The 22,734-nt window shown below is 40.1% G+C and overlaps 3 protein-coding genes across 6 annotated transcripts; 1 reads left to right on the top strand and 2 right to left on the bottom strand.

Annotated features, from left to right (window-relative positions):
• The first annotated feature begins 2,757 nt into the window (after window positions 1-2,757).
• On the top strand, window positions 2,758-17,191 carry LOC115443676 (protein shuttle craft). Of its 3 annotated transcripts, none has more exons than XM_037437769.1 (16): window positions 2,758-2,932; window positions 3,022-4,325; window positions 4,488-4,670; window positions 4,818-5,037; window positions 5,367-5,530; window positions 5,963-6,167; window positions 6,245-6,369; window positions 6,473-6,600; window positions 6,781-7,131; window positions 7,245-7,369; window positions 7,518-7,718; window positions 7,851-7,940; window positions 8,059-8,257; window positions 8,425-8,577; window positions 9,427-9,563; window positions 12,059-17,191. In XM_037437769.1, exons 2-16 carry the CDS (start codon window positions 3,179-3,181, stop codon window positions 12,189-12,191), a joined length of 3,561 nt encoding a protein of 1,186 aa, XP_037293666.1. In that variant the 5' UTR covers window positions 2,758-2,932; window positions 3,022-3,178; the 3' UTR covers window positions 12,192-17,191. The 3 variants fall into 3 exon arrangements, with proteins under 3 accessions (XP_037293666.1, XP_037293665.1, XP_037293667.1); XM_037437768.1 differs by having other exon boundaries at window positions 8,425-8,583; XM_037437770.1 differs by lacking the exon at window positions 12,059-17,191 and adding an exon at window positions 9,629-9,793 and having other exon boundaries at window positions 8,425-8,583; window positions 9,427-9,456.
• A 200-nt stretch (window positions 17,192-17,391) lies between these two features.
• On the bottom strand, window positions 17,392-19,636 carry LOC115443632. 2 transcript variants are annotated; one of them, XM_030169111.2, is made up of 5 exons: window positions 19,420-19,632; window positions 18,591-19,340; window positions 18,242-18,325; window positions 17,882-18,004; window positions 17,392-17,760 (listed from the first exon to the last, which is right to left on the bottom strand). In XM_030169111.2, exons 1-4 carry the CDS (start codon window positions 19,439-19,441, stop codon window positions 17,973-17,975), a joined length of 888 nt encoding a protein of 295 aa, XP_030024971.1. In that variant the 5' UTR covers window positions 19,442-19,632; the 3' UTR covers window positions 17,392-17,760; window positions 17,882-17,972. The 2 variants fall into 2 exon arrangements, with proteins under 2 accessions (XP_030024971.1, XP_037293668.1); XM_037437771.1 differs by lacking the exons at window positions 17,392-17,760; window positions 18,242-18,325 and adding an exon at window positions 18,326-18,384 and having other exon boundaries at window positions 17,886-18,004; window positions 19,420-19,636.
• Window positions 19,637-20,094: 458 nt separating this feature from the next.
• Window positions 20,095-21,755, bottom strand: LOC115443646. The gene is made up of 3 exons (XM_030169127.1): window positions 21,460-21,755; window positions 20,988-21,156; window positions 20,095-20,784 (listed from the first exon to the last, which is right to left on the bottom strand). The coding sequence occupies exons 1-3, from the start codon at window positions 21,639-21,641 to the stop codon at window positions 20,644-20,646; spliced, it is 492 nt and encodes a 163-aa protein (XP_030024987.1). The 5' UTR covers window positions 21,642-21,755; the 3' UTR covers window positions 20,095-20,643.
• Between the last annotated feature and the right edge of the window lie 979 nt (window positions 21,756-22,734).

Genomic DNA, 22,734 nt, shown 5'->3' with positions numbered 1-22,734 from the left:
TATAATTATTACAGCTTTGATAATTTTGCATGTTATATTAATAGTTGTAGTAGTAGACTGGCTTAGAAGCCAGGAGTAGTCTGGTGGACCACTTTCTCTAACTACGCCTATGCTTTAGTTGAGTGTATGCGGGTACGTTTAGAATAGTTGTGGTATGTTATGTTATTACTGGCAACTGGCGAGAAATAATGATACATAAGTAAGTACATAAATAGGTAGCTCTTATATTTACTTAAGAAATAAACGTAATCTATACTCTATACTTATAATAAATCTGTAGAGAGGTCAATTCTGTACATGAATAATAGGAGCAGAGCAGTGAAGGGAAAAGTTGGGAAAACGGGAGAAATTACTCCATTTTTTAAGCTTCCGTCGCGTGTGCAACCTTAATGGTTAAAGCTACACAGAAATCATGTATGACGGAAATGTTCCCCTTAAAATTATATAAAAAATATCCCACGACAGCATATGTCTATCGTTTATGGTTGACTCACAATAACACGTGTAACTCCCGATAACTTAGCAGTTCGAAGCTTTCTCATTATATTTGTCTACTCTTACGTATATAACACTCTCAGTCATCCCTAATTAAAAAAGTTAACATTATTAAATATTCCATAAAAATAATCATAGAAATCGGTACAGAAACACCAAAGTTATACATGAAATACGCTAATAATAAGCCATCACGCGTGAATACTGAATCATGCTACAAGGATTATTTTTGTATATATATAAGGTCGCGAACGCACAGGCAGGCGGCTTGCTTGGCACCTAGAGGCTAGCGAATCACCTAGCGAGTAGCTTCGTAAAACGAACATTCTCGAACGTTCGCGACCGGCTCCATTTTTGAAGTCCGAAATCCACGCGGGCGAAGCTGCGGGCGGAAGCTAGTACAAAAATAATATTAATCTATAAATAAAATTATGTAATATGTACCATATCCACATAATTTTATTTAAGTCAATCATACGACGTTAGTAATCGACATGAAAAGTGGTAGGTATTCATTATCACGAAACACCATTAACCATACAATATCTACGTGCAATGTTATTTGTAAATAGTAAAATTAGTTTGTAAAAAAATGGCCCATCGCGGCGTTATTATATAAAAAAAATCGGATAAAATATCCTTGTAAAATATATTTTTTTATTGATAAGTACTTATTACATATTTATTAAAAAAAAAACTTGTCACTATAACAACGTCTAAAACAACTGAGTATAGTTTTGAACAATCAATACTTTTTGGTGTAAGTGTTCGGTTAATGACTGAACGCTATGAAACCGAAACAAACATGAGTTCCTAAATAAACTTATATACAATTTTATCTATGTTTGATTGTCCAGGTTGAAGCGGCGATAGCCTAGTTGGGTGTGGAACGGACTGCGAAGACGAATGTCCGCAGGTTCAAAACCCAAGGGCACACACCTCTGACTTTTCTAAAATCATGTGTGTATTCTTTGTGAATTTATCGTTCGCTTTAACGGTGAAGGAAAACATCGTGAGGAAACCTGCACATCTGAGAAGTTCTCTATAGGAATTATGAAGGTGTGTGAAGTCTACCAATCCGCACTAGGCCAGCGTGGTGGACTAAGGCCTAATCCCTCTCTGTAGTAGAGGAGGCCCGTGCTCAGCAGTGGGCAAGTATATTATACAGGGCTGATATTATTATTATTGATTGTCCAGGACAATCGTCAAAGACGGCTGGACCGAATTTGATGGGATTTTCGAAGCCTTAAAGAACATTGGAAGTATAAACATAATTACCTATATTTGTAGACGGCAACTCTCACTTATAAATAAATTTTATGAATATACAATAAACAACACCTGTGTATTTGCCTATTTATTAATAAATAACGACAGTAGCTTGGATGGGGGAATAAATGAATAAATAATTGAAAGTAGCAATTTTTTGCACTGAACGACAATATTGGGATTACCGGAAATGTTAAAGAATAATTTTATTAACATACTTAATGATTTTTTTTAAATAAATGCAACCATGGAAAAATATATACATATAATATACTTATATGATATTATTTTCCTAAGTTACTGAATCATAGAAACAGTTTGGGCGTCCGAAGTGAGCTAGTAAGTAATACTTACTTATTTATGTTTTCTCCAGCAAATCAATAATACAATATACATTACAAATACTATCTACCTTAAATATTGAGACGTTCACAGCTGAGGATAAAAATTAAAGCGAATACATACAACCACTAATTAATCAGGTATTATTATGTATAAATAAATATTTTCCATAATTTGTACTAACTTTAGGTAGGTAAGGTCAGGGCCTATTCTGTGTAAGAGGACGATTTTTTTTCTCGATTAGAGGCGTTCTAATTAAACAATAGCTTAAATATTGATAAAAAATAGGTAAACAAGTGCTTTTTGACAAATTGAATTTTCGCGCCTGTGCGACTAAGCTCCCTCTACATTTTGGTGCATTGCTCCTCAGAACAATAAATGAAATGTATTCAATAATGTATTGCATGAAATAAAAATGCCAAAGACAGATTAAAATATTCTTGCGAACTTTGTAATGAACTCGTCCATAGATAATTATTTCAGTAGATAAAAGATTATTTATTTACTACCTTTGTGTTTTATCTTATTTTTAGAGATATTTTGCTAATCTCTTAAATAACAACCATTTAAAGTAGTTTATAGATAATATTCCCATTTTTAACTATATTCACGTCGCAGTTGAATATTAAACGGAATACCACTGTCAAAGCAAAGTGTCAACGTCGACCACCCCCTCCCCTCCTAGTCGCAGCGAATCATCATTCTTGTCATTCAGTAACTTGTTGGGATTTTTTAATTTAATAAATTAATTATTTTAGTTGTTTTTGACCGTTTTGTTTTATAGTTTGTGAAAATATAACTAGTGCTTGAAGAAACCAAATAACTGGTAAGCTATTGGAACATATTCAATAGAAAGTGGCACATGTTGTCCGATGGACTATTTCATAATGAATTATCCATTCTCACTTGTTTCAGGCTTGATATATCAACTCTCCGCAGGCCCCAGGCCTCGGCCTGCGGTCATCTTAATTTAGACTTTAAAAAACACCGTAATAATTGTACAAATCTTTAGTGCTGTCATACCCACTTTCTCATCATAATTTCACAATATTTTTTTTCTACAAGTAATATAATGTCACAGTGGAATACCACATACGCTTACAACGGCCAATATCAAGCTGGTAACGCCTGGAACGGTGACTTGAATGGTCAATATGTTAATCAACCTTATTACCCCAATAGGCAAGACCCTAGTGGACAGTATGTTAGTTTCAATGATTTTTTATCGCAAATGCAGACCAACAATACTGTGCCTAATAATGTGCAACACTTTCCTAATGTTCCTTACGAAAATTACGCCCCAGCTCAGTACAACTATCAAAACGTGCCCTCCACATCCCAGGAGCCTCAACGAGAAAATTACAACTACAGTACAAGTTCTACCACAATGCCTAACAGTGCAGAATCTTACCATGGCCAAAGGCAGTACAATGTGAATCCTACATACTCAAATGATTTGATACTTAAATCCAACCTTACACCTACAGCAACTGAATTTGTGCCAAAAAGTATGTTAAAAACACCCTCAAACAGTCAAAAAGTATGTGAGACTCCCAGCTCTTGTAATGGTGTTCATGAAACTGTTAATACTCCAAGCACCTCATCAGAAACCAACTGGAGAGAAAGACCACAAAGTTCTCATAAAAATGGTGATACAAATGGCAAAGATGCAAGTAATAGGTCACACAGAAACAATAGAAACTATGAAAGTAGCAGTCGGAACAGAGAGACAAATTATAGTGACAATAAGAATAACGAATTATCTCATGAGAGCTATAGGCATAATGAGTCTAAGAGCAGAAAAAATGACTCCAGCAACCGTCATGACAACCCTCGAAACTATGAGCCAAGTAGTCACAATCAAGAATCTAATTATCAGAATACTGATAATGATAGGTCATATAATTCAAACCGTAATGATAAAAGAGGGCAATCTAAAATAAACAACAGATCAAGAGTGAAAGATTCTGATGTACGCACATTCTATAATAGTTCAGTACCCAAGGATAGCCAGGATGTAAGGAACACCAGGAATGAAGGTTCCGGTAGGCAAAAGAATTGGGCAGGATCACAACGACTCAGGGGGGTAGACCGAAGTAACCCTGATGATGAATTGTATGCAAATAGCTACCTTCATCAGAGGGATGATAAACTAGACAGGGTCAAATCAGAAAATGCTTCCAGTCCTATTAGATTTAGAAATAAGAATTCAGACCAAGGTTGGTATTTATATGTGAAGTTATAGATTACATAATAGTCCTTTTTAAAGCTAAATACTTTATAGCTGTGATATGAAATCATGCTTTCTTTATTAGTGGAGACAATTAAACCTAGTTACCATTTTTTTTTTTTTGTTAAAATTAGTATATTTTTATTTTTAGTTGTAGCACAAAAAGAGATGACCCAGCGGGAACGCTTGACAGAACAACTAGACAAGGGCACATTAGAATGTCTGGTGTGCTGTGAGCGTGTTAAACAAATAGACCCTGTGTGGTCATGTGGAAATTGTTACCATGTACTGCATCTCAAGTGCATAAGGAAATGGGCACAAAGCAGTACTGTGGGTAAGTATATATAAGATTATAATTTTACTATTGCTGTATCACCCATACATTATATTGTTTACAAAATAACAAGACTTTTGTACCCTATTTCCTAATGTGTTCTATAAACAAATATAAAAATAAGTTTAAAAATGGTTCGGTTTACAGAGGGTAAATGGCGTTGTCCTGCGTGTCAGAACCCAAACGAAGATATTCCCTCGGATTATCGATGCATGTGCGGCGCGATGCGATCACCAGAGTACCAGCGCGGCTCGACCGGCGCGCACACTTGCGGCAAGGCGTGCAAGCGGCCACGCAGTTGCCCGCATCCTTGCACATTGCTCTGCCATCCGGGACCATGTCCGCCATGCCAAGCTACTGTTAACAAGTGAGATACTCCATCTGCTATTAACTTGTGCTAAGGGTTTGTAGTGTGGTTAATTGCCTTATTTTAATAGGTTAAAACAATTTGTATGACACCTTTGCAACTTTATCTGAACATTTTATTACCTTTCAGATTCTATAACTTTCACTTGACCTTTTTGGTGATTCATGAATTTTAAAAAAATTTGATTTGTTCAATATCTATATTAGTTGTAGTAATTTGATGATGAATAGGTTATCTCTTGGTTCTACAAATGAATTCTGCCCTAGTTTGGGGGTAGGTTTTGAGATATAGAAACCAAGCTCCATTTGGATGATTGTATGTTTGCATAGACAATGCGGCTGTGGCGCAGAAACTCGATCGATTCTGTGTAGCAGCAAGCTTCCTCAAGTGTGTGGACGTGTCTGCCAACGCACTTTAGAATGCAATGTACACAAGTGTGCAAAGGAGTGCCACGAAGGGCCTTGCGACACTTGCGATGAGATGGTCACACAAGGTATGTATTGTCATCTGTGTTCCTAATTTAAAATCAACTGTTGCCAACAAAAACTCTAATTATAGAAAAAATGGTTTAAAGTAAATTTGTATAACAGCAATTCATATGTTATATCAATATAACTAAACATTATTCCTTAACTGATGCTTTATTTAATTTATTTATTTTTTTAAAATACACATATAAAAAATTCTAAAATAAATATTGACTAAAATGATGAAATCATCCTTATTTAAATATAATAACTTTTATTCTGAAAACAATAACTATGGCAACAACAAATTCATTTAAATACTGACAAATATTTACAATAAGTAAAGGGTGTAATTATCTATCTAAAGTGATAGTTGATAAAACCTTCTTGCCAACAAGCCCACTATCAGTGAATGTATTGTTATAAACACAATATAGAGCGTGAGGTATGTTGTGTAGTGTGTTACTGCCCGGCGGCTCGTGCGCGCACGGTGGCGTGCACGGCGGAGTCGAGCGGGCGCGCGGCGTGGTCGTGCGGCGCGGAGTGCGCGCGCGTGCTGGCGTGCGGCGCGCACGTGTGCCGCGCGCCCTGCCACCCGCCGCCCTGCCGCCCCTGCGCACTACTGCCCGACAGCGTGCTCACGTGCCCCTGCGGCAAGACCAAGTAAGCATCTTCATACCAAACACTGATTGCACTTTCATAAACAAACACTCACTTTATGTATTGTTTTTATTAAACAGGGTTGAAAGGGAAAAACGAAAATCTTGCACAGACCCCATCCCGCTGTGCGGGAATATCTGCGCCAAACCGTTACCGTGCGGCCCGGCCGGCGATAAACACTTCTGCAAGCTAAATTGTCACGAAGGTAAAATGATATATAAATTAGCAACATAAAATTTTTAACATATCATCAGTTGTGTTAACCTAGGTTATGTAACCATCACTACTTTGTGTTTTGAAATTTATAGGTCCATGCCCTGTGTGTCCTGATAAGACACTTTTGCAATGTCGATGTGGTCACTCGAGCCGCGAGGTGCCTTGCGCTGAACTTCCTGAAATGTTGAACAATGTGCTGTGCCAGAAAAAATGCAACAAGGTAACATTTACCTACCCTGTAAAACAAAATCTCGCGCATTATTGTATGACAAATGATTTGTTAGTTCTATTTAAATAAATTACAAAGAGAGGTACTTATACAATTGACAATAGAGTACTTGGTATAAGCACACAATAAGTGGTCAATACAAGTATCATAAAGCAATTGTTATATTTACAGAAACTATCGTGCGGCCGTCACAAGTGTCGTTCGGTATGCTGTGCGTCATCGACGCATCGCTGCGGCGTGGTATGCGGGCGGCTGCTGTCGTGCCAGCTGCACCGCTGCGAGGAGTTCTGCCACACGGGTCGCTGCGCGCCCTGCCCGCGCCTGAGTTTCGACGAGCTGCACTGCGAGTGCGGCGCGGAGGTGCTGCTGCCGCCGGTGCGCTGCGGCGCTCGCCCGCCGCCGTGCTCGGCGCCGTGCCGCCGGCCGCGCGCCTGCGAGCACCCGCCGCACCACTCCTGCCACTCCGGCGACTGTCCGCCCTGCGTCGTGCTCACTACCAAACGCTGTCATGGTAATCACGAGGTAACCATGTCACGTTTTCTATCATGTAGTATCTATTAGATCTAAATTATTCATTTGGTTGATTTCAAACATATCACCTAGATTTTCCTGAGTATATGTATTTTTTTTTTCAGGAACGTAAAACAATTCCCTGTTCACAAGAAGAGTTTTCATGTGGTTTGCCTTGCGGAAAGCCACTCCCTTGCGGCAAGCACAATTGTATCAAAACTTGCCACAAGGGTCTTTGTGATACTGGAAAGTAAGTAAAATGAGACAGTTCGAAAATAATTTTGTCATTGTTAGATATTTAGTTCGTCATTTCGTCTGAATTTGGTTTAGTATGTTTACCTTTCATATCCCTTTTTATGCATATGCAATAAGGAGTTGTATTGTATTGTGATGTCCAGATGCACGCAGCCGTGCACGGAAAAACGTCCCGGATGCGGACACCCGTGCGCGGCGCCGTGCCACTCGGGCGCGGCGGAGGGCAGCACGGCGGCGGCGTGCCCCAGCGCCGCGCCGTGCCGCCGCCCCGTGCGCGCCACGTGTCTGTGCGGACGCCGCAGCGCCGAACGCGCCTGCTGTGACAACGCGCGCGACTATGACAGGTACACACACATACTTACGCACTCGTACAAACACCACTCGTAAGATTGTATCGGACACACCACACTTATTTCTATAAAGGGCTCTGTGATATTGGTCATAAAAATTCTACATTACTTATTTTCGTATTTTAGAATGGTGAGCGCCCTCGCTGCCACCAAGATGCAGGACGGCGGCTCCGTCGACCTAGCCGATGTCCAACGGCCAACGAACGTGCTTAAAACGTAAGTGTTCTTGATGGCACTTGTGTAGTTCTGTGCTCTGACGACCACGGTACCAAGGCACACAGTTAATACTCGTACTTTCCGAATTAGTTAGCCATAATAAATGTCTAATTAACAGGTTAGAGTGTGAAGAGGAATGCCGCGCGGAAGCACGTGCCCGCCGACTGGCGCTGGCGCTGCAGCTGCGCAACCCCGACGTGTCGAGCAAGCTGGCGCCGCGCTACAGCGAGCACGTGCGCGCCACCGCACAGCGCGAGCCCGCCTTCGCGCTGCACGTGCACGACAAGCTCACCGAGCTCGTGCAGCTCGCCAAGAAGGTAACACTACCACTGCTATGTAACTACTATTGCACACGCCCAGGAAGATGACGACGCTCATCAACGTACACGTGCGCACAAGTAAATGTGCGAGCCCGTGATAATAAACTCTTCACATACGTATACATATAAATAGAGTTAATAATAGTTTTATTTTATTTTATCAGTCGAAACAAAAGACACGTTCGCACTCGTTCCCGTCAATGAACTGGCAAAAGCGTCAGTTCATCCACGAAATGTGCGAGCACTTCGGCTGCGAGAGTGTTGCGTACGACGCCGAGCCCAACCGGAACGTCGTGGCTACGGCGGACAGGGAGAAGGTCAGCGTGCGTGCATTTTTTATATACTCATTTATCATTGTATTTGTTTTAAATGTTTTGTTTTGTGTGTTGAATTTAGATATTCGGACTATGTTTAATATAGATGCTTAAAAAGGCGAAAATATGTCCGGCGTTGACAATTATTTTAGTGTTGGACGTCATGTTAAGAAAATTAACAGTAATTGACCAATTGTGTAGATAAACAGTGAAAGTACCGACATACCGATGCATTTTCTATACCGTAATTTATGATGTCCACTGGAGTAACAGCATTAATATAATAATATTTTTTGTTTGCTTTCGCGGTCGATGAACGTCGTTTATATTTTTTATCGTAACTGCAGTTTCCAATAAATTATTCCAATCTTAATCTGAGACCCGATCCCGACAATAAACCAATCTAAAAAAACTATTTGTAAACATGTCAAAAAAACTTTGCTCTAATGGGACCATTTTCGCAAGGGATTAATAAAAGCAATTGGTCGTTTGTTGAAAACGGCTATTAACATTAATTTTCTTCGTTTACTTTCGGGACCGTTCAACATCTTTTATGATTTTTAACCATAAGATTATACACAAAAATAGCTAACTAAATTCTTAACTTCAAATCGCTTATTGACGTTAATTTTCATTGATTTTTTTTTTCATTGTTTGTTTGTGAAGTAAACTAAATCTCTCACTCTTTGAACCAAATTTAGATAAAAAATGTGATATTTAGTTTATTATACACTTATGTGTTGTTGCCAATAGGTAAGCCCAGAAAAGTGTATAATATTGTGCTATTTGAAGTTTTGAATTAGTTTAGCTACTAATGTGCGTGAGTGTACAAAATCATGTGCGTGTGCGCAGTCGTGGCTGCCGGCGATGAGCGTGCTGGAGGTGCTGGCGCGCGAGGCGGGCAAGCGCCGCGTGCCGCCGCCCGTGCTGCGCGCGCCCGCGCCGCCGCCCGCGCCCGCCGCCGGGCCCGCGCACTCCGCCGCCAACAAGTCAGTACACACTGCACACTGCACACTACACACTAACCACTAACCATGTCCACTCCGTGCTGGAGGTGCTGGCGCGCGAGGCGGGCAAGCGCCGCGTGCCGCCGCCCGTGCTGCGCGCGCCCGCGCCGCCGCCCGCGCCCGCCGCCGGGCCCGCGCACTCCGCCGCCAACAAGTCAGTACACACTGCACACTGCACACTACACACTAACCACTAACCATGTCCACTCCGTGCTGGAGGTGCTGGCGCGCGAGGCGGGCAAGCGCCGCGTGCCGCCGCCCGTGCTGCGCGCGCCCGCGCCGCCGCCCGGGCCCGCCGCCGGGCCCGCGCACTCCGCCGCCAACAAGTCAGTACACACTGCACACTGCACACTACACACTAACCACTAACCATGTCCACTCCGTGCTGGAGGTGCTGGCGCGCGAGGCGGGCAAGCGCCGCGTGCCGCCGCCCGTGCTGCGCGCGCCCGCGCCGCCGCCCGCGCCCGCCGCCGGGCCCGCGCACTCCGCCGCCAACAAGTCAGTACACACTGCACACTGCACACTACACACTAACCACTAACCATGTCCACTCCGTGCTGGAGGTGCTGGCGCGCGAGGCGGGCAAGCGCCGCGTGCCGCCGCCCGTGCTGCGCGCGCCCGCGCCGCCGCCCGCGCCCGCCGCCGGGCCCGCGCACTCCGCCGCCAACAAGTCAGTACACACTGCACACTGCACACTACACACTAACCACTAACCATGTCCACTCCGTGCTGGAGGTGCTGGCGCGCGAGGCGGGCAAGCGCCGCGTGCCGCCGCCCGTGCTGCGCGCGCCCGCGCCGCCGCCCGCGCCCGCCGCCGGGCCCGCGCACTCCGCCGCCAACAAGTCAGTACACACCGTACACTGCACACTACACACTAACCATGTCCACTCCGTGCTGGAGGTGCTGGCGCGCGAGGCGGGCAAGCGCCGCGTGCCGCCGCCCGTGCTGCGCGCGCCCGCGCCGCCGCCCGCGCCCGCCGCCGGGCCCGCGCACTCCGCCGCCAACAAGTCAGTACACACTGCACACTGCACACTACACACTAACCACTAACCATGTCCACTCCGTGCTGGAGGTGCTGGCGCGCGAGGCGGGCAAGCGCCGCGTGCCGCCGCCCGTGCTGCGCGCGCCCGCGCCGCCGCCCGCGCCCGCCGCCGGGCCCGCGCACTCCGCCGCCAACAAGTCAGTACACACTGCACACTGCACACTACACACTAACCACTAACCATGTCCACTCCGTGCTGGAGGTGCTGGCGCGCGAGGCGGGCAAGCGCCGCGTGCCGCCGCCCGTGCTGCGCGCGCCCGCGCCGCCGCCCGCGCCCGCCGCCGGGCCCGCGCACTCCGCCGCCAACAAGTCAGTACACACCGTACACTGCACACTACACACTAACCATGTCCACTCCGTGCTGGAGGTGCTGGCGCGCGAGGCGGGCAAGCGCCGCGTGCCGCCGCCCGTGCTGCGCGCGCCCGCGCCGCCGCCCGCGCCCGCCGCCGGGCCCGCGCACTCCGCCGCCAACAAGTCAGTACACACTGCACACTGCACACTACACACTAACCACTAACCATGTCCACTCCGTGCTGGAGGTGCTGGCGCGCGAGGCGGGCAAGCGCCGCGTGCCGCCGCCCGTGCTGCGCGCGCCCGCGCCGCCGCCCGCGCACTCCGCCGCCAACAAGTCAGTACACACTGCACACTGCACACTACACACTAACCACTAACCATGTCCACTCCGTGCTGGAGGTGCTGGCGCGCGAGGCGGGCAAGCGCCGCGTGCCGCCGCCCGTGCTGCGCGCGCCCGCGCCGCCGCCCGCGCCCGCCGCCGGGCCCGCGCACTCCGCCGCCAACAAGTCAGTACACACTGCACACTGCACACTACACACTAACCACTAACCATGTCCACTCCGTGCTGGAGGTGCTGGCGCGCGAGGCGGGCAAGCGCCGCGTGCCGCCGCCCGTGCTGCGCGCGCCCGCGCCGCCGCCCGCGCCCGCCGCCGGGCCCGCGCACTCCGCCGCCAACAAGTCAGTACACACTGCACACTGCACACTACACACTAACCATGTCCACTCCGTGCTGGAGGTGCTGGCGCGCGAGGCGGGCAAGCGCCGCGTGCCGCCGCCCGTGCTGCGCGCGCCCGCGCCGCCGCCCGCGCCCGCCGCCGGGCCCGCGCACTCCGCCGCCAACAAGTCAGTACACACTGCACACTGCACACTACACACTAACCATGTCCACTCCGTGCTGGAGGTGCTGGCGCGCGAGGCGGGCAAGCGCCGCGTGCCGCCGCCCGTGCTGCGCGCGCCCTACACAATACACAATAACAATGTCCACTCCATGCTGCGACAAACTTAGCTCTCACTGTAGTAGTGAACGCATTATTTGTTCATAATAAACACCATTCATTACAAAACCAGAACCGGTAACAAAACCCAATTCAAAGTATAGTAGTGTTTAGTTTTATATATTCATACAAATAATTTTCAATAGATCATCAAGTGGAAGTGGCTGGGCGACGCTGACGTCGACGAACGCGTGGGCGGCGCGCAGCCAGCCCAAGCCGCAACCGCAACCGACATCGGACGCCAAAATCGACTACTTCGACAACCCGCCCGACAACTAGCGCTTTGGTATATTAGTTCAATTTGTAGCACAATGTTCTTCCCGGTATATTGAGAATATAAAATTGAGATCCGTTTTATTCTATTAAATGTTACAATTTAGTTAGCAAATGATCTGTGCAGTATACTATGAATTGTAAGACAACGGTAGTTATAAGAAGTATCAGTAATTTTTTTCATCACCAGATAAAATTCAAGATTACTCTATAAATCTTGTAATTACCATTGTGTCAGTTCGGTGTCCTGACTATAATATGGCGTAGAAGATAATGTCAAGTCTGGGGGTGGAACTATCTGTATCGTATTACAATAGATTGTTTAAAAATTATAACCTCGGTGGTGTAGTTGTATGTTGCGCGCAACTGCAGTGCTGAAGTCTCGGGTAGGATATCTGGGCTTGGCAGTGATACTGTTTTTTTTTTACTGTATATGAGGTAATATCGGAGTATTGAATTTGTGCCCGATGTGCTGATAGGATCTGCCCCTATAACATCATTGGATGGAATACACACGGTGGGAAGTTGGTGAACCTGTTGCACCTCTGCCTACCCCCTCGGGGATATAAGCTTCGTATGAGTGTGTAAGTGTTTAAAAATAGTGTTTCGGATGTTTCTACCGTTGCTCAACCTTTATTCGGAAACAGCGTGTATATACCCTGAAAATTTAAATTTTCTCAATAGAAATGTAATCAGGAAAACGGATATTTCAAATGCATGCATTGCTACTTAATATTTATTGTCACCTACATTTATTTACGCGTTGTGAGCCTAACAATAACGATATCTATGAAAATAACCTTGTCATCCAACTTATTAATACTATATTTACTCTGTATTGCTAATATCATTGAAACTAACTCGTAAAGTCGCTTCTACAACGTTGTTTTATTATTATATTATATAATGATATTTTCTTTAAATAAGGGTGCATTCAAATTGGACCAATGTGCATGTTTGGCATTGGCATTAAGCTTTTGATACACATACGGCGCGGGTAGCATGAGCCATTAATTAAAGGTGCCGCATGTTTCACCAACTACTCGCGAGCGGTGCGTTCACTAGAATGCATGCTCCCTAACGGTTCTCGTCCACTATATAGAATAAAAAAACATTAACTGCACATTTTTCAACGTGTATGCTATCCCATTGGTTAATATTTCCTATATTCGCTGAATAATAGGTGCCCTTGATTACGTTACATACATTTTATATTTCATGTTTTTCCTTGCGGGTAAAATCCTAGTATAGGTGTGATAATTATTTAGCTCGGTTCAATATAACCAGCTATTATTTATTTATTTATTTTTTCAAACTAAACTAAAATCATAAGTAATGGTTCAACAGAAACGCTTAGCAATATCAAGCCTATTATAATTAAAACTGATGACATTAGCTGCCCAATTACCTAAACTTCTCCGTCCATAGTAAACATTGCCCCATCGCATTCAACCATGTCTCACGTTCCGTGGGAAATATGCAAATTACCCATAAATAATAAAGAGTTGCGTATTGCTCCAAAAACAACACTTTTATATTTTCAAAAAATACATATAAAAAATATTATCTTAATGATTGTGTCGTAGTACGACCGTCGTGCTGTAGCCTCGGGTTTGATACCCGAGGCGGTTAAATTGATATTGATTTTTCTCTCAGTATCAGCAACAACAATTTATGCCTCATATAGGCGATAGACGCCACCTACCACATCATGGGACGTAATACGGATGGTGAAAAGTGTGTGAACTACTGGCCTCTGTAATCCTCTTTGGGGTCAAAGGCATACATGTGTGTTATTATAATTATTAAAATACACATATCATGCAACAACATATTACATCAAAACTTCTAATTAAAGAATGCCTTGAATTCTGAATATACCGGTGAAAGTTATTTGCATTTTTATATAAAACGTCATATACATATAGGTACAATTATATAATGTAGATAAAATATGCCACGTTCAACTATGAGTGTATTGAAGAAGTTCACATTTACACTAATATAAGACCAAGCTTCCAGTTAATACAACCAGTGAATTCAATTTTTATTATATAAATTGTTCTTGCTTTATCAGTTTTCGTGTTTCTGACAACAAAGAATATGATTTATCGTACATCAGCCTACAAATCCGTCAACTGTTTACAATTATTTATAGTATTACGTGGATACTTAAAGATTGTTCATATAGATAATCCAGTACTTGTATATTAGAGTGTAAAAGTGAATGATTGAAATTAATTGTTGCAACGGAATATTTAAAGTGTTTTACAACAGAACTTGCTAACATCTTAACCAAATATTTAACCCAATATATCAGAATATGTTATATGTATGTTTAATTTTAACTTTTACTTCAAATTTATTTTTATATTAATTATATTTATTTATAAATATGGCTTTAAATATCAGCTTAATTTGTTTATGCTGCAAGCAAGTTCTCTTGAAAAATGCCTAATTTTATTATTAAAGTGTTCTTATATAATATTGATATTCGATAAAAGTTTTTGCACAAATATATCATAACCCCTTAGCCTCAAAATGGAACGTTGATTTTGAAATCTATTATGTGAATAAAAATATTATTTTACGAATAAAACCTCCATTACAGACCTGTTTTGTAGTTAGTAAAATTGTACACATTGTTAAAGATTTGCCAAGTTAGTTTGAAAATTGTGTTACATAGTTATTGTTTACATTCAATTGCTTTGTTACACTTACATGTTAATATCACAAACAGAAACATGTGTTCTTTTCAAACGCATCTACGCAACTTTAAAAGGAACTCCGCCAACATTCAGACCAAAATGTGGATATAGTATGATGACATATTGCCAAAGGCGTAGATGCTTGGTATTCACACGAGATAGATCAGTGGCGAAGGGTGAAAATTTTCAAAAGGGAACCCGACGAAATATTTTTTTCTACAGTTAACATAATATAATACGCTGATCACAATAAATTAAAATCAGTAAAATATTATAATACTTAATAATTTCCTTCTAACATAAATATGATGTCTAGTCTCTAAATTTACAAAATAATCATTTATTTGGAACATAGGTACCTAAAAAAGTCCAACAAGAATTAATAACGCACAAACACTAATTATACATTCTAAATTATTAAAAATATTTCGCGCCAATAGCTCAACATGAAGCCGCAAATTCTCGGGTTACCCTGAAGTACACAGACACGCACGCACACTTGTATTTTTACGCCACTTCCAAAACATTAGACAGAGACACCGCGCTGCGTGTGAAAGAGACAACAATATCGCGAGGGAAGCTTTTCGCGGCCGGGTTCACTTCGAACACTATAAGGCGCGAACATTGCGCGCGAGTTACGATTTAACGAATTGATATGATCGACAGATATCATTGAAGTATTCATATTTAATAAATATAAGATGACTTGTTTGAATATACTATTTTTATTCTAGTTATATTGTTATGTTTTTCTTTTATTATTTTTAATTAATTTACAAAAGGTAACCCGGTAGGAATCGGCTTGTATAGACGCTTCGCCACTGAGATAGATACTTTAACCATAAATACTCTATTGATGGTCCTGATTTTCTGTTAACACCAAAATCGGTTGTATTGGATCACTTTTTCTTGACACTTTTATATCTGTATTTATAACATTTTTAAATACCAAACATTGATTCTATAGTTCAACGTTACGTTATATTGAATTCAAACTATACCGAGAAAGTAAATATAATTTCCTGTTCGCTATGTTTTTTATCCATACATTTACTAAACAGTAAAAAAAATTACATTTCTGACTTCGGCACTCACCATTATGATATCAAAATTTTTTTGGAATCGACCTATGCTAATGCCGCACTGAAGTTATGTCAACAACCACGAATTCCGACGTAAAATACTGCATGATGTGAGAATATTATGTCTTATTCCATTATTATATTATTGAAAGAAAAGAAAAAAAAATCATAAGATGTGAAACACCTATTCTTTATTTCGGTAAAGCGATCATGAATGATATTAGACATTCGTGTATATCTGCATCGGATAATGCATTATAATGGAAGAAGCGATCTAAAAATGTACTGAGTATGCAATTTTATTTGTATTAACAAATGAATTGTATGTATGTTGTTAGAATTTCATGCTATAGAAAGAATGAAAGAAGTTTATTGTTGGAAAAAAATAAACATTTAAAACACAAAATCCTACATTACATATGCAATAAATGCACAAATAATGAGCCTCCCATTCAGCTATGTATTGCAGGACCAACTGTGTAGTACTGCAGAGTTAGTTTTCAATGAGTTTACTTTGTTTTTTTTTTTGTCGTTTTGTCTATGTTATGTACCTATATCTGTAATATTCGTCATTAACCTTGTAGCCTTATACATGTTTAATCGCCATTTTCAAAAAAGATCCCAATCGCTCTTTTCGATCTATTTAAAAAAAATGACCAATCAGAATACATTCTTTTCGACACAGTTACAAATTACTTATTTTGATTGGTTTATTCTCGGAATCGGATAACAGCTTGAGATTGGGATCGTATATTAAAAACGGCTGTATTTCACACGGGCTCATTATTCATATAAAGATACAATTTTTAATGACTGCTTTATATAATTTCCCGATGCTACATTTGTCCTGTGACCTGCCCATGGCTGCGTTACTCGAAAATTCTTCGTTAATCGCGTTACAAGTTAATTATTCATATTTTTAAGCATCTCAGGAATATCTTTTGTATCTATCCTGTTTTTCGAATAACCAACTTCATATCTCATAGTTTACGGTAGTGGATAACCATGTCATGTCAATATTTATTTATGACTATATTCCTGAACATATTCTAAGGGCGTGTAATTACAGACGGAAATATTACATCAGAGGTGACGGGGATGCATTCTTATGAATTTTTCAACGTAAAGCTCCAATATGTAGAAAATAAAAAATATTGTAACTAACTTATAGATCGCTGTTGTACTGGCGACCAATAAAGTGTTACGTATTTGTTAATTTTGTATTTTTATTTATTTACCCTTCAGTGAACTGCCAGCTGGCATTCATTAAACTAATACTAAACACAAAACCAACATAACAAACATAACATTCATAGTTACTTACATAATTGAAAACCAAATCGTGATTATAGAGTACTTACTTAGGATAGGATAGCCGTGTTAGGTGTTATAAGGAATCATCAAATAATAAAATGATTAGCAGATTTTTCGCATTTAATAACAATCCTCCAAATCTTTTAACATCCTGTCAATGTATCGAGCTATTTTTAACATCGGATTTCTAAATCGTTTACAACAAGAGCAGTCATATGAATGATTTTTCTTCAAAATATTTTCGTGTGAAAATTCAGGCCAAATACTATCACATGAGGAGTGTTCATTATGGTCTTTGTTTATGGTAAATCGAGGCACACTTCGCCAAGGTTCACTAGCCCACTTGGTATTCTTTTTTCTTTTGTATCTATCTACGGAACTTTTAGAATTTTGTCGCCAGTAATCTTCGGAGCAATATTTTTTAGTTAATCCATGTTTTCTAGTAAACTCCCCTTTGTGATTTGGAATTATCTGGAAGAATTCTTAATGTTAGTAACTAAGCTAATTCTACTTCAGTGTTCAATCCCTGCTCAGAATTACATTGCCCAATGACCCAAGTAAGTTGTTTTATCGAAAATAAAAAGCATCCCACCTTGCATCCAAATGATGTCCCATTTTTTTTCAAATGTTTTTGTTTTCGTTTTGCGATTTTATAGTGTCCTACTGAAGAGTCAGATTCATCATCAGTAGCAAATTTTATTGGTGAAACGTAAGGCTGCAAAATATTACCTAAAATTAAATTCGTTGTGGTGACAATATAAACTAAAATATAATAGCACTTAAATGTCCTAATTGACTTGACAGCAAATTCGAAGAGGTTGTATAACTATCTTTACGATTCCATCAAAATGCACGTTTTAAAGCTTTTAAAATATCCCCTGCCTACATTTGAAAAAGTTTAAAGTCATGAGAACCAATATAATATTGTCTCTAATATTATTTTTGTACATACACATTCTACTGATGCCCCTGCGCAGCACATCACAAGCTAGCACTGCCGTTAAAAATTGAGAGCTATAGTCGTAGTGGCAATTACCTGCAAGTTATGCAAATGCAGATTACTTATTTTTCACTCCAGTCGTAATGAATTAAAAGCTGAAAAATTAAGTACGGTATAAAACATTTATTAAATCTTCACCCCTTTTACTACAGTTGCAATGGATATTTAGTACTGATCAAAATAATCCTTTTACCCAGCTTAAATATTATTTTAAGTATCTCAAGAAGTCAGGAAAAAAAAGCTTTAGTAGGTACCTATACCTATAGCTTAATAGTCAGTCGCAAACATTTATATATCTTACCGTGGTTAATTTTTATAATCTGATAAGCAAACGTTACTAAGCGTGACCAGATCGTAATAACATTGTTCTGTGGTTTAAATTTCTTATTTTCTGTACCACTCTGTTTATTTTTATACTCCACTGCGGACATACCGCTTTCATTTTCTGAGGCCTTTTCGATGTCGCTCATTTCAATGAATTTTTCGATACACTCTATATTTTCTTTTGCTTCCTCAAGTTGTAAATTTAGGTCTTTTGCAATAACTGCTCCCATAAGCGTTTTATCGAGACTTTCCATAGACTTCATATTATTTTCAATAACACTTTTAACACTCTCCGCGTAACTATTGTCGTCTTTTGGGTCTTCGATACTCTTAAAATCTTCAGTGAACGACTTCAATATAACAGAGTCGTCTTGACTAAAAGAGTCATCAGACGAATCATTTTCAGTAATGTGTGTTACGTTTTCATCCTCATGAAGTTCACAGAAGCTTTCAAAGAAATCATCTGCACTCGCGCTCAAGGTTGTTTTGGTGTCACTGCTTTTCATAGTCTTCTTTTTTCCAGGTTCACTACGACATGAACCATATTGATCGTAAAGCTTTCTCCTAGCATTTCGTTCGAAAAGCTCCTGGCGCAAAATCTTTTCTTGATAAGATTTATCTTTTAATCTCTTAGCGGCATCTAATTGATGCCTTTCTAGTGACTTGTATTGTTCATATAGGTACCAAGACCGCACACGATGCGATCTTCTGTTTGTTGAATCTAATTCTAAAGAGGATTACATTAATGATACTATATAAGCACATAATTATTTAATTATTATGAAATATAATGATTTTGCCCATACCAAGGGTATTCAAATAATCCATCCAAAATTTTACTTCTGGTCAGTTCAAAATTGATTAGCCGATTTGTGTAAATAAATAAGTTTTAAATTAAAACATCATTTAAAATAATTTGTATGATTTATTTTCACGTGATTGTGAAATATTTATGACAATATTCTTTGCATTTCTGGCAAGTAAATAGAAAAGTAAAGCACAGATTGAACGGCCAGTACCTAAAGTATTTTTTCTTTAGAGCTTCTTCGTGTTTATAATATTGTAATCTCTTTTATATTTCTTTCTACTTTAGATAATAATAATAATATCATCCCTGTATTATATACTTGCCCACTGCTGAGCACGGGCCTCCTCTACTACTGAGAGGGATTAGGCCGTAGTCCACCACGCATGCCTAGTGCGGATTGGTAGACTTCACACACCTTCGAAATTCCTATAGAGAACTTCACAGATGTGCAGGTTTCCTCACGATGTTTTCCTTCACCGTTAAAGCAAGCGATAATTCACAAAGAATCAAACATGATTTTAGAAAAGTCAGAGGTGTGTGCCCTTGGGATTTGAACCTGCGGACATTCGTCTTGGCAGTCCGTCCCACACCCAACTAGGCTATCGCCGCATTTATAATATTAGCAGGAAATATATATAATATAATTATTAAGTATAAAAATAATTAATTCAAATTCTGTTTCGATGTATTTATTCGGCATATTAACAAGGGCAACATTGCATAACATTACTTTGTACTGACCAAAGAATTTAACAACCAAAGTAGTTATTAAAATTCATAATATTTCTGTAAAAATGAATATTACATGGACATACATCTTTGGAAACGGGTGAATAATATTCGTAAACCAAATTTTTTATAATTATGCAAATTATAATATTTACCAAAACAATATTTAATTAGAGATAAAATATATTTTAAAATTGGGGTTTGACCGTGTGATGATAACATTCGTATCGGCGACATACAAACGTGGATAGCGACTTACAAAGGGGGTTATCTTGAGAAAATGCCATTAATCTGTACTTATAAACAGTATCAAACCCTGTATTGGTCCTTTGAACGTAAAAAATCCGGCGAATCAGTAAGAAAGGCTCTGTAAACCAAAGGATATTAAAAGAAGCATACTTTTAACTTCCCTTCTACCCCGACTTGTCTCTGAGAGATATATGGTGCAACGTAAATTATCACACACTTGCGTCCATTCCCAAATAAAAATAAACTAATAGAAAAAGATGGCGCCACCAGCAGGTTGCCTACTGTATCCAGGATTTGTTTGTGATGAGTGTACACCTGAATTCATAAGTTTCACGCTAAACGGTGATCTGCGCTCTTTAATACCACCGCGTTTCATCGGATGGCCCTGAAACAAAATAATTTTATAGTAGGTATGTAAACGCCTAGCAATGAAGCCATCATTAGAGAAATGACGCCATGATGATATTGAGTAAATTCATGCCCTATCTTAACAATTACATTTATGTATATTCTGTATGTTACAAAATGATATCAGTCCACGTCAGGTACGTGTTATATCATATTTTAAATAAAATACAAAAAAAATACCAGCGGAACCATTACTGGCGGCCTTTTGTCATAAGTATTTCTCAAGCGTCGCCAAGTGTCACAACCATGGGTCTCCGGCTGCAGGTACAGGTCTTCTTTGTCAGCAAACTTCTCTGTTGAATGGTTGTAAGTTGCAGCGAGTATCAAATCTAAATTATCGTCCTGCGAACTGAAAATGAACTTTACTAGATTATTCTTCTGATAACGCAGCTTGTACATTATTATAGCAATTCCACATACATACATTATTAGGGGTATTTAATTGGCATCAATATTGCTATAGTAGCAAAACCTAATTTTGAGATTCATTAAACCTTTACGACATACCGCAGCTATAAATGCTGACGATCTAATAAAAAATAATATTACAAATCTTGAGTTTATTCCCGACTCAACATTGACATAATTAAGTTTGACTAGCTGCATAAGCTGTTATAGTTATTTAAAATTAAAGAGAACAACCAGTCCTTACAAGAAGGGGTGGTAAAAACTTAATCTTCTCACGCTCGCTAGAGTGTGATGTGAAAACAGTCTGGAGCCTACAGGAACACCATGTTTCTCTTTTGTAGAAAGAACAATATTTTTACTCAATTCACCCTCTTTTCTTAAATCCGGAAGAAGCCTTTTATTACGAACTTGTTTGATCCCAGACATTATAAAGAAATTATGGAAAACTATTAAATTTCTTAAGTAAGTTTAACACGAATTTGTCAATAATCTATCATGAAGGTAAATAACATCGTGACGATAAACAAGTATTTCCATGGTAACGTTCATACCAAAAAGAATTATATAATAATTGTCCATACCTTTAACGACGATAGCCTACTTAGGTGTGGAACGGACTAACAAAACAAATGTCCGCAGGTTCAAATCCCATGGGCATACAGCTCTGACTTTTCAAAAAATTGTGTGTATTCTTTGTGAATTATCACTTGCTTTAACGATGAAGGAAAACATCGAAAGGAAAACCGCATACCTGAGAAGTTCTCTATAAGAATTTTAAGAGTGTGTGATGTTTACCAATCCACACTAAGCCTGCGTGGTGAACTAAAGCCTATTAATCCCTTTCAATATTAGAAGAGGCCCGTGCTCAGCAGTGGGAGTTGGGATTATTTATTATATTTAATACTGTGGGCCCATATATCACGACTCCATACCGTGGAATTACATAATATAGTATGTGAAGTAAAGATCATTGTACTTTTATAATACTCTTTACTCTTGATATAGTTGCTATAGCAAATAGAATTGTTATTTCTCTATTACTTTATAAAATATTAATTGATTTTAATGAAATACTATAATTAATTTTATACTTGAACTTATTAATTATTATTATTTATTCTCTACTTAGTTTCCTCATTAAATAATTTAACAATATATCTACTAGTTAATTCACTATCATACTTTAATAATCTTAAACTTTTCTGTATTTATTTAATAACAAAGACTAGGACAGGCCACATCACAACGAATAACATCGTCGCAAAAATATGCCTAGGAATCAAATATTTTGCTGGGAAGTGAAACTGGAATTGAGAATTACAGGATACAGGCATATCAGTTAAATATACTGCCTGCCTGATAACAAACAATAATAATAATAATAATCGATCCACCGTTGCGAGTTTCTTAGTATATTACTTACTCTCTGAGTGCGTTGCGATAGTACCTTGTGTGTCATGCGTGTGGTGTGCAATAATTCATATAAGGACTACAAAAGTGAATTAGGAGGATTTTTCTT

Source organism: Manduca sexta, chromosome 12 (genome assembly GCF_014839805.1).
Source record: "Manduca sexta isolate Smith_Timp_Sample1 chromosome 12, JHU_Msex_v1.0, whole genome shotgun sequence".
Taxonomy (NCBI): Eukaryota; Metazoa; Arthropoda; class Insecta; order Lepidoptera; family Sphingidae; genus Manduca; species Manduca sexta.
The sequence above is the reverse complement of the archived record's forward strand: the minus strand, read 5'-3'. Positions and strand labels throughout refer to the sequence as shown.